Source organism: Mustela lutreola, chromosome 6, assembly GCF_030435805.1.
Source record: "Mustela lutreola isolate mMusLut2 chromosome 6, mMusLut2.pri, whole genome shotgun sequence".
In the NCBI taxonomy this organism is placed as follows: domain Eukaryota; kingdom Metazoa; phylum Chordata; class Mammalia; order Carnivora; family Mustelidae; genus Mustela; species Mustela lutreola.
Genome location: NC_081295.1, coordinates 49,531,717 through 49,543,838, shown reverse-complemented (window position 1 = coordinate 49,543,838; position 12,122 = coordinate 49,531,717). Strand labels below are relative to the sequence as shown.

The following is a 12,122-nucleotide window of genomic DNA, read 5'->3' as shown; positions in this document are numbered from 1 at the left end:
AGGATCTCTCATTGTTGAGGTGATGGTGGTGCCCCAAGCCCACCCGTAAAAAGGATTTCTGCAGTGGTGGGTGAGGAGCCTCACTAAGAGATGCTCTGTGCCATTTTAATTCTTGGGCTCTATGATACGGATTTTACAGGTGTCTATAAATCAGTAGTAACATTAGTCTTGGTTCCAGAAATGAATTACTCTTACTCCACAAACCCAGAGTTTGCCATCTAATAACACACAGGCCAGGGAGGTATTATTTTACAGAATGATTAGCTCACAAAACATTCTACTTTCTCTAATAGGCAAATGGAAGGGTCACTGCTGGCTTACAATAAAAAGAGACCAAAATCTGATATTAACTTTTATTATATAACTGCCCATTTTTCAATGTGATTGATAGTCTTTAATATAGGTACTCTCTCTCTCTCTCTCTTTCTTTCTTTCTTTCTTTCTTTTTTTTTAACCCTTAACTAGTGCAGAAAATTCAGTCACTAACATAACCTTTGGGTTTTTTCTCTGTTCAAGGAAAAACCCTGGCCTTCCTGGGCTCCTTATTAATTTTAGCCCTAAAGTCAGAAATCAATACGAATTGCTTTTAGAAGCCCGACAGAAGTCTGCCAGTTTAGCAGCAACTAGATATAGCCCTTAAAATGAGCTAACTGCTGTTCAGTATTTTTCTTGGGGAGAGCAAGTGGGTGGATGATAAAAACAGCATGTTCTCTTGTCTTACAATAACCTTCATTATAGTCAAAGTTCTTTGCCTAACAGTAGCTTTGGTTATATTCAAAGCTTTCAGAAAATGACTGTATAAATATTAAATGCAAGATTTGGAAAGTTCTCATTTTCTTTCTATGTGTGTGTGCGTGTGTGTGTGTGGTTTGTGTGTGTACACATAGGTCTGCTAAATCTTAGTTTAAAGAAAAACGAGGCAAGAAGTATCTTTCAACAGAAAATTCTTTCCATTTACTCAATGTCAATCTTGCCGTAGCCGACGAAATGTGACCTCTCACAGCCATCAGAAGCAAGCTGCAGTGATTCCAAGGTCAGGGACAAGAATCGCGGGGAGAGGATGAAAGCAGAATAGCAGAAGGTAGGGGCAGAGCCACAGCACAAACAAGGACTTGTGAACAGAGGAGGCCATGCTAGTGTAAGGAGAGAAAGGAAAGCAACGGAACTGATTTTTGTAAAAGTCCGTCACATGTTTTGAAGTCAAAGCAGACAACTCTTCTGGATGTGGCAAGGTGGAGACAAATGATGAAATCAGAAAGGAGCAGTCCTGGAGGGCAGGGTTGTCATCCTTCTGAGCCCTTCAGAATTCTCCCACTCAGATTTTGAAATACCATGTATTTCCATTATTTATTTATTTTTAAAGATTTTATTTCTTTTTGAGAGACAGAGAAAGAGCAGGGGGAGTGGCAGAGGGAGAAGCAGACTCCCCACTGAGCAGGGAGCCTGATGTGGGGCTGGATCCCAGGACCTTAAGATCATGACCTGAGCCGAAGGCAGACGTTCAACTGACTGAGCCACCCAGGAGCCCCATATATTTACATTTATAAGTTGTAAAATTTCAGAATGGGGAAGAACCGAGTATTAGTGACTAGTGAACTTTCAGAGTATTTCCAGAACTCTAAATGTATCCACTCTTCAATGTTTGCTGCTTTCTACCTGGTTTGAAAATCAAATCAACTCTGTAGCCTCCAAAACTGTATGCAGATCTAAAGGAAGGGAAAATATTAAAATGGTATTATACAAGAAAAACAATTTTTTGTGAATTTATGGAACTGAGTGCCTCTTTGATGAATATTCTGAGAGCCCAACAAAATCCCTCATACTCCAGTGCTGATGTGGAAAATAAAATAATGAAATTAAAAAGTCACTACGCCTATCATTTATTCTCTTAGTTTGAATTTTGCACAGCAAACTAGAGCTAGAAGGGAATATATAAATGTATATATGTAACAGAGGAAAACCATATTTTTTTTTCCTGGATAATTTGAAAAAAACCACATGCTCTGCTAGTATGTATGGGGCCAGACACCCTTCAACAGGACTTGGCTGGTGGCGACACCTAGAGGCCTGGCAGCTTAGCACAGTCACAGAGCTATCGGCATTTCACTTTTCACCGTAGTGATTAAAAAGCCCTGTGAGGATAATGGTGAAAAGGAAATTTACCTTTTAAAAAAGTCTTTTTCAGTACACATTTATGTACGTTAAACTGGAAATGAAGGTCTGAGGAAGGGAAAACTGCACTATTTCATAAAATTACCTAAGTGGGTCAGGAAACACGTGTTCTCAAAGGAGGTGGGCATTCTAGCACCTCTGGGGCAGGCAGGGAACTAGGGGGTTGGGGGGAGGGGGAGGCTGGGGGCAGGGCGCAGGGGCTGATCGCCAGGTGTGAATTTACTGTAATGCAGTGCTTATTCTCAAAGAGTTCTAGGGAATTCAAAAGTAAACTATAGACCAAATAAGATTTCCCACAGCACCAACCACAGGGTCTTGCACCAAGAGGTGATAGAAAATATTTAATGAAGTGTGACTTCCTGTTTTGGTGGAGTGATGTAGTGGGAAGCCCCCCACCTTCCTGCCCAGCCCTGACCCCGCTGGACCAAGCAGCTCTCCTAGGGCCATTGCCTGCAGCTTTCCTCACATCTCAGGGAGAAAGAGCAGATAGAACAGGAGGACAGAGAAGATGACCCTGAGGCATTTTTTTAATTCAGACGTTCTGTAAAAGAACATTAATTGAGCACCACATTAGTTTCCTACTGCTGCTGTTGCTGCAGATTACCCAAATTTAGTGTCTTGAAACAATGTATCTTGGGGTTCAGGAGGTCAGAAGTCCAAAATGGGTTCTTACAGGCTCAAACCAAGTTGGCAGGGATGCATTCTTTTCTGCTGGTTCTAGGAGAAAACCCATTTCCTTGCCTTTTCCAGCTTCTGGAAGCTACCTGCCTGCCTTAGCTCAGGACTGCATCCCTCGGCCTCTGTTTTCACTTGACATCTCCTTTGATTCTGGCTCTTCTTCCATCTCAATAGGATCCACGTGATGAGATTGGGCCCACTCACGATAATCCAGGATAAACTCTCCATTTCAAGATCATTAATTCCATCTGCAAATTCCCTTTGGCCAATGTAAAGTAACACATTCACAGGTTCAGGGGTTTAAGACGTGGACATCTTCAGGAGGGGGACAGCATTATTCCACCTACCACAAGCACCTTATAGGTGAACACTGTGCCAGCCAGGCACAGGAGCTGGAAGGTCCCTGCCTCTAACGGGGTGGGGATAGGGGTTGTGCAAAAAATCAGATCTTCCAGCAGGACCAGCTGTGTTTACGTAGGGAACTCAGTAAGAAGCTAGCTCTGCTGAGGCAATCCATTTGGGCTTCCTAATTCAAGATGCCATTCAACCTAACTCTGAAACATCAAGGAGAGTTAGCTACGGGGGTGAGGAAGGGAGTTTTAAGCAAAGCAAACAGCATATGCAAAAGTACAGAAAGGTGTAAAATAGCGCAGCAGCTCCCATGATTAATAAGATGTTGGCTTGTGCTGCCGGAAGTGGCAGGAGATGGGGGCGAACCTAATGGCTCAGCTTCCTTAGGAGAGACTGTTCTTCCTATGATGAGATCTGTTCTGGGCTCAGAGAAAGGGGAGGTCAGTCTTCTCTCACATAAACATTACTTTCCCGTGTCTGTGTTGTAGGAAATTATGTTCAACCCTGATCAAACAGCCAAATGTATTTTAATCTACCCTTTTATTAGCCACTTCTAATGATAAAATAAAAAGGAGTCATAAAGCTGGGATGAAGATAAGCAATTGATAATCCAATGAAAATATTAAAAGACAATATCTAGAGAAAGATGTATAATATATTTTTCATAAGACTCTTAATATAGTTCTGTTCCCTCACTGCTGGCCTCATGAAAATTTTAGTGAGATTTTCATTAAGAAAAAAAGATTGCCATGGTAAAGACCCAAAGGTGAATTGTTAAGAAATGTGAAACAAATGTGATATTATTGAACCATTTCACACTTAAGAGCTTGTAAAACATGTATTCCTCTGTTATTATGGAAATTTTATTTGATTTTTCTCTTTTGAATATAGACTAATCCCCAGCTGGTACTTCCTGAAATTGGCCTACAAATGAAATGAGAAATGTGGCTAGAAAACCGTGAAGGTCAGTGGATCCAGGTGGAATGAAGGGTTGGAATGACTGAGGCATCACAGGTGTTTTCCCAACAATGTCAAGAACTGCAGCTATCACAATAAGCAGGGAGCAGACTATCAGGGGCTTCCTGAAATTGGCCTACAAATGAAATGAGAAATGGGCTAGAAAACCGTGAAGGTCAGTGGATCAAGGTGGAATGAAGGGTTGGAATGACTGAGGCATCACAGGTGTTTTCCCAACAATGTCAAGAACTGCAGCTATCACAATAAGCAGGGAGCAGACTATAAGGGGCTATGGGATTCGGACATGAATCTAGAACACTTGCTACTCAAAATGTGGTCCAAGGAGCAGCAGCAGCAGCACAGGGAGACTGCCACACCCCAGCCCCAGTCAAAATCATGTTTTAGCAAGCGACTACTGATTCAGAGTCAGGCTGAGGTTCAGAAGCACTGCGGGAGATGGTAGAATGTATTGGAAGATTTCAAGCAAGCATGCCCAAGAATCATGTTTGCATTTGTAGAAAACCACAGAGTGGGGTTGGGGGGGTGAGAGAAGATGGGCTGTGGGGAAGGGTGATCTGTCGAAGAATAAAGATGAAGATCCATTAGAAAGTGAATTCAGGGTTGACAGGGTTGGAACTAGAGTCATGGCCATGGAGATGCCTCATTAGCTGTTAAGGAGAGGGAGGAGTGAAGGGTGATCCCGTATTTCTGGTTTCATTGATGGATACAATTAACTAAGATAGAGGAAATAGTGAGGGTGCTTTCAGACAGAGTTTGAGACGCAGGTGAAACACCCAGATGGTGCAATTCTCCATTGGACAGCACAGTGGCTGGGCTGAGTTAATTCAGGAAAGGAAAATGAATGACCACCCTGAGAAGTAGAAAAAAACAAAACAAAACAAAACAAAAAAACAGTGAAAATACTGTATGGAAAGCTGAGAGAGAGAAGAGTTTCAAAGAAAGGTCAAACAAGCACTAAAACACATCCTTTGGATATGACATTCTGGAACTTTGGGGTGAGCTCCTTAGTGTATGCCCAAAAAATGTGAGAAAGAATTGCTGAAATTGAGAGACAGTCAGTAGAAACGGAATAGGACCAGTGAATACATAAAGAAAGTTACTAAGGAAAAAAAAAAAATCTAAGTTGGGGCAAGTGGACATATAATAGCAGGTGTGATTTTAAGGACTCTTACGGCAGCAAGCAAGCCACTTGAAAAGGAGAATCCTTCAGCCAAAATCTTATAAAAGTCAACTAAAGCACAGGGAGCCCAGAAAAAAAGAAATAAAAGTGATAAAATGGAGATCAGTGGTGTTAGAGGCTCTATGGAGATTTTTACAGAAGGAAAACAGAAGGAAGTTGGAAATAAGTGATCAAGATAGGGGTGACTCTAAACTGTGGCTGTTGAGAGTGTCTTTAGTTTTGTGCTGTCTCATTCAGTGTATGAAGTGAAGCCTGCCTATTGTCCTGCAGCACTAGTAACTTCTCAGCTGGCTGTATATGCTACACAGTGTGTTGGAAACTCTCCATCCACTAGGCCCCCTATTAATCTTGCTGTGTTTTCAGTCTCAGTGTAATTCTTTAGTGCATTAAAAACTGGGTGGGCTTCAAGTTATTGTACTTTCTTAATGTTTGACAGTCCATGAGCTACAGGGATGTTTTTTATCATGGCAATTAATTTAGTGTCTTCCAAAAATGTACACTTTGGGTATCTATTCGACTCAGGAAACAAAACCCACAGCAAGGCTTCTATAGAGGTCAAAGGCAGAGCCTCACAGACACCTGGGTGACTAGACAGAGATACACAGATTTTGCCTTCTGGTCTAGTCTAACTCACTAAAACCTGATTTTGAAGCTATACCTTTGTTTCCCTAATTTTTATGTTTTTTTTTTTTTTTTTAAGTAAAACTAAAAATGGACGGGGTAATTACTATCTTTGTAGGAGTCTCTCTTTTTACTCAGTCATGACATACAATAATTTACTCCTCTAAACAAAACATCATAAATCTGAAAGGTTTAAAACTGCTGGCTAATTGGTTTAGTTCTGTTGTTGGCCATACAGGCGGACCTCTTGTACATGATCTTCATTCATTTAACACTCTTTGTTTACAGTCATCTTTCCTAGTTAACACATCTCCTCTCCACTTGCATAGTGTAAATAATTGATTTCACTCAGTACCTAAACCAGATTCTATCATCTTTCCTTAAATCCACCTTTATCAACACACCAGTACTTCTCATTGGGTAGCCTGGTGTTTATTATCAGCCCACATAACCAGCACTTATAGCCAACTCTAACCCAACGGTAACACGGATGTGAAGCAAATAGAACCCATCCGTCTTGTTAAATTCAAGCAGTGACAAGAGAATACTGATTTGAGGGCTGAAGTTAAGCTGTTAGGCACGGCTGGGTCATGGGCCTCCAGCCATGTTGCCAGAGTTCTTTCTCTCCAACTCTCTGCTCGAGTCTGGGTCTGGCCTCATTCCACAGTGCGTACACCATGCTAAAGGAAAAACATCTCTGGGTTCCCATAGTCCTTAAAACTAAGAACCATATATCAAATATCAGGGAAGACCTTGACCAGTTTGGGTCACATACCCACCGAACAGAACAGCTTTCCAGAACCACATGGAGTATGGATAGGTTCCCCAAAAGAGAAGTTGGAAGGATATTGCCATTTGTCAGTATCCATGCTGGTCGTATAAAAATGACAGATATCTGCTACATCCCAAAAAAATGAAGGAAATTAGCTGTTTGGAGATGTTTTGAAAATGATCAGAAGCCACACAAATCAAGAAGCAGTTAAGACCCTGTGAATAGCAGAATTGGATTTAAGGTAAAATTAGGGACATGACAGTATAAAAGAAGATCATACCCTAAGTGATCACAACATGATACCAGAAGTAATGTAAAGAGGAAGAGAGAGGTCCTTACAGGGAAAGACAGTTAAGAGCAGAAATGTCATTGAGCCCCAGATGGGGCCCTGACACAATGATGCAAGTTATTATTTAGCAAACACATTGAGCGCCTACTATATTCTAAGTCAGTAGCTCTCAAACTTTTTGACCATGAGCCATGTTGAGAAATACATCATGGATATCAATTCCCCAACACATACATACCATATACTTATAATAATAAAACCATATTAAACAATATTTATTTTTTTACTATACAGGGCTCCCTGACATTTTCCATTCAGTCTATTGCATATTTCTAAAATTCCTGTGTGTTAGTTTGCCAAGGCCACCATAACAAAGGATAACACACAGAGTGGCTTGAACAACAGAAATGTGTTTTGTCACAGTTCTGAGGCTGAAAGTCTCAAATCGAGGTGTCAACAAGGTTGGTTTCTTCTGACACCTTTGCCCCTGGCTTATAGACAGCTATCTTCTCCCTGTGTCTTCCCATGGTCTTTCCTCAGTATGTGTCTGTATCCAAATTTCCTCTTCTTATAGGACACCAACCATATTGAATTGGGACCCACCATCATAGCCTCACATTAACTTAATTATCTCTTTGAAAGTCCCGTCTCCAAATAGAATCACATTCTGACATACTGGGGATTAGGACTTTAACAAATGCATTTTAGAGGACACAACTGGGCCTCTAACATACTGATTTCTACCCAGTAACTTAGTTTCAAAGCCCTCTATTGGGTGTGACATGCAGTTTGTAAACACTGTTCTAGGAGAAACAGAGAATACCTTCTGTCAAGTAGCTTGCTCTCTAGCTCAGGGCTCAGTATGCTTTCTTCTGTAAAAGTCCAGATAGTAAATACCTTAAGCTTTCCTAGTCACTTATGGTCTCTGTTGTATATTTCTTTGTTCTTCTTTATAACACTGTCATTCTTAGCTTGAAGGCTGTACACAAACAGACTACAGATTTGATTTAGCCAGGGGACCAGTAGTCTAACTGACTGCCCACTTGGCAGGCACTTCCTTTAAACCTCGTAGAAGAGGACACCACATTAAGATAATCTAATTCCTCCATTCTGATTCTAATTTTCCTTAAGTGACCTCCAGAAATAATTTGGCTTTCCAAGTAGATTGTCCAAATTCTACGAAAAGATATACAGATCAGAAAACAATATTCTGGATTACTTAGCTATTTTTCCAGTTTCAAATTAATAAATTGACAATCCGATTGCCATGTGTGTGTGCATATCTGTGTGTAATGTGTTTGCTTCAGTGAATCAGCTCAGCTCAGCATACGCTGAAAAACTAGTGTGGGGACTTGTACTCCGAAAGCTCAATCTTAGAACATGGTCACCACAGACTGTGCCATTCTAGGTGGCCACGTCTACGAAAACATGCATCATCCCTTTTCCCAGCAGTATCAACTTTCTATAGGGCCAAGTGATTAAATAGTGACAGACTAGAAAGAAAGGCCGAGATCTGACTGAGACAATGTGTTTTATGTGCCAGAAGAGTGAACATCTGGGTTCTACTCCATCTTACTTTTTTTTTTTTTTTGTCCTTTTAGGAACATCCATCTCTTTGCATATAGACTATCTACAAAAATGGCTGCCAACACATTTTCCATCCTTCTACCTGCAGTAGACCACTTACTGCATCAAGAGATAGAGTCTGTTTCCCCTGCCTTTAAATCTGGCTGGCTTAGTGACTGGCTTTGTCCTGCACAGCGTGATGGAGGGTGAGGGGCGAGGCTGCACTAACTCCAGGCCTGGGCTCTACCAGGCCTGGCAGTTTCTGCTTTGCTGTGGTGGGCGCTAGCTACTGTGCAAAGAAACTTGGGCTACATTACTGAATAATGGCAGACCACATGGAGAGACTTCGTCAGCACCTGGCTGAGGTATGGGACATGGGAGTTGGCTGTTCTTCAGTGTTCCTCAGCTCCAGCTGAGTACCTGGGTCATGCAGCTACCCATGTAAGCCATATGACGCCATGTGGACGGAACCTCCCAGCCAAGCGGATCCATCCCACAGAATTATGGGAAATAATAAATTCTTTATTATTAAATTATTTTTTTAAAAAGATTTCATTTATTTATTTAACAGATAGAGACCCAAGTAGACAGAGAGGCAAACAGAAAGAGAGAGAGAAGGAAGCAGGTTCCCCGCTGAGCAGAGAGCCCAACGTGGGGCTCTTATCCCAGGACCCTGGGATCATGACCCAAGCCAAAGGCAGAGGCTTTAACCCACTGAGCCACCCAGATACCCCTTATTATTAAATTATTAAGCAATTGTCTTGCATTGGAAGATAGCAGAATGGAGGAAGAAATAACTCAGGAACTTTCTCTTGGTAATCTGATGCTACCTTGTCTCTGTCAAGAATAGTTTGGGCTGCAACTACTGATTACAGGGGCTTAAACAACATGCAGGTTTACTTCTCCATCCTGTGAAAGCCTAGAGACACTGAAATAACTAGTCGGAAAACACATCGCATGTTACAAATTTTTCTACTTTGGTCAAGAACATGCCTTTTCCAACAGTAGTTCTACCACCTCCCCTGCCCTTCCCTGCATTGGTGTCCTCAATGTTAAGTTACTAAGCCAATGTTCACCCTTTCAGAGTTGCCCCCACACTAACTCTGAATAGAAGCACACACGGATTTTAGCGTAGAACACCTGAGGGGGAAGCTCCCCAGATCTAGTCTCAACTTCACTGCTTCAGGCTTGAAGAGAGACTGACTAATGGTAAGTATCTTTCTGGAGAACCACGAAGCCTCTGGTTGGATGGCCCAACAATCACTAAGGTTAATTTTGTCACAAATGTTTAGCTTCAGGGCCTTTCATGGCACAACTTTCTTTCAAGGCTGCGGGTAGAGGCCTAACAATGTGCTCCCCCATATCATCATATATTTGTATAAAAATAACCATAAGGCTGGCCACGACTGCCGTCTTTTTCTCTTCTAACATACTCTCTGCCATCCTTTCTCTAGTGTCAAGTATATCAGATTGGCAAGGGGCTAAAATACGGCTCAGCGGAGGCGGGACTGGTGAAGCACTTAGTTTGAGAAATATTTGTGTGGTTGGCAGTCGCTTCTTTGTACAGGGATATTCCTGCTAGCTGGCTCGGTGTGGGATGAGCTCCAAGAATACTCCCACTCCCCACTGCGCTGACTCACAGCACTGCAGTACAACGACAGGGCCAGAGGTGGAATCAGGCTATAAACACGTCCTACTACAGTTGCCACTGAAGCATATGGGCACAGAGGAAAAAAGGTTTGTGATGTACCAAGCCATCAGCTGGTCTGTGGAAAATTTTTCCTATCATCGGTGTGGAACATTACAGAGGATTCGGTGCTCACTGATACCATGCCAAGAGAGTTCTTTCTGGTCAGGAATGTAGGCAATAAATAAGACATATAATTATGAAAGCACGACACACTTTTTTTTTTTCACTTTTTGATGGGAATTATGCAAAAACAAATGGAATGGAATTCCTGTGTTTGAAAATACAAACCTGGAGTGGATTAGTGAAGACATCTATACATGTGTTACACATTTTATGTGTCCTAACATATCGGATATAGTCTTAGCAATTTTGATACAGACTGTCCTGCCATTGTCCAGTGGCTCCAGAGAAAATGACCCGAATAATAGACTGGTATCAATTCAAATAATCGTTAAGATTAGTCACTCACTCCAGAAAAAAATCTGAGATGCCCTAAAATCCTACAACACATCTTCCATTTAACTTTAAATTTCTTCAATTTGCTAGAAATTTTCTAATTTTAGTATATGTGCTGCTGAAGCAAGCACTATTAGAAATTTTCTAAAAATATATAGGCCATTAGCAATGAGTTGTGTAGTTAGAAAGAAACTTCTAAATTACAAGTTTTTTTAAAGATCAATCATCTCTGCCAGAAGAAAGAGTGAATTATTTCTAAGTTTTGTACAGAAAGTTGAATTAATAAAAAATACTTTTCATATAAAGAAGTCATCAAAAAACATACAACCAAAAATGTAGGAAAAGGCATTATAGAAATGTTAGACATTTAATTATCAGATATATGCTAGCTTTTGGATTTGGGAATGTTGGTATTAATCCGGTTTTAAAAACGTGTATTTTATGTGATAGTGTTTCTTATTTTAACCAGTGTTTACTTTCATACCTAATTTTCAATGAGCTCTAGGCTCTATAATGTTTGACTCAACCCCTGAACAGGAGAAGAAAATCTCCAAAGTTCAGCTAAGTAAGAATAACCTGTCCTCCCAAAGAACAAAGTTTTACATTACGGTGTATAAATGTGATGCTGACTTTCAAAGTTGGTGCTTTCTGGGCCAAAGACACAGCCCTCCTAGAGCTGTAGCCAGGGAGGCTCCCAGGCTGTGTGGAAGGTCATCACAATGGCTGGCCAGTCTGCTGCCCTGGCCTGTGCTGGCATACATGTGTTTGGCACTTGTGCCATGTGTTCAACACATTTGTTACTTGAAAAGAAAATGGTGCTCCTTTTTGCTTTTTGCTTTTTCCTAGCCAAAGGGAGTGTTAAATAAACTTTAAGTTAAAATTCCATCTACATGCATATATTTACCCCATAAAGAGTGAACTTTGCTGTCTATACCTTCATTTTCCTGGTTACCAGCTTGAAAATAAACATTTGTCTCAGAGCAATTCAAATTTAAGCAGAGAGTTGAGAAGCATTTAATTATCAAAAATAATTATTACCCAAAATAAGTTCTTTTCATTTGAAAGTATATTCCCTGGACAGTATCTTGACTCCAAATATGTTAGGTTAGCAAAAAATGTTTTATGCATCACCCTCTAATTAAGGCTCAGGAAGTGGTGCTCCCAGCAGACAAGGAAAATATTCCTTTATTTTGACATCACACCATTGTTGAATTTATGGAGTTGGAGTAAACACCACTTATTAGTATTCACTGCAGGAACTTGCCCTGAACTTCATGATTTTAAAATAACCTATTAAATAAACTAGACATTCAAATGTGTTTTATTTTCATCTGAAAGATGCACAGATAATTTTTTCTGAGCTAGTAAT

General features: G+C 40.8%; 1 protein-coding gene across 1 annotated transcript in view; it reads left to right on the top strand.

Annotated features, from left to right (window-relative positions):
* The window catches only part of SH3BGRL2 (SH3 domain binding glutamate rich protein like 2), a 76,312-nt gene extending 67,169 nt beyond the window's left edge, over nucleotides 1–9,143 (top strand). The window contains exons 3-4 of the mRNA XM_059177229.1: nucleotides 4,093–4,165; nucleotides 8,643–9,143. Of these exons, the coding sequence (XP_059033212.1) occupies nucleotides 4,093–4,140 (48 nt within the window). The 3' untranslated portion in view covers nucleotides 4,141–4,165; nucleotides 8,643–9,143. The remainder of the gene's footprint in view (nucleotides 1–4,092; nucleotides 4,166–8,642) is intronic.
* Nucleotides 9,144–12,122: the final 2,979 nt, after the last annotated feature.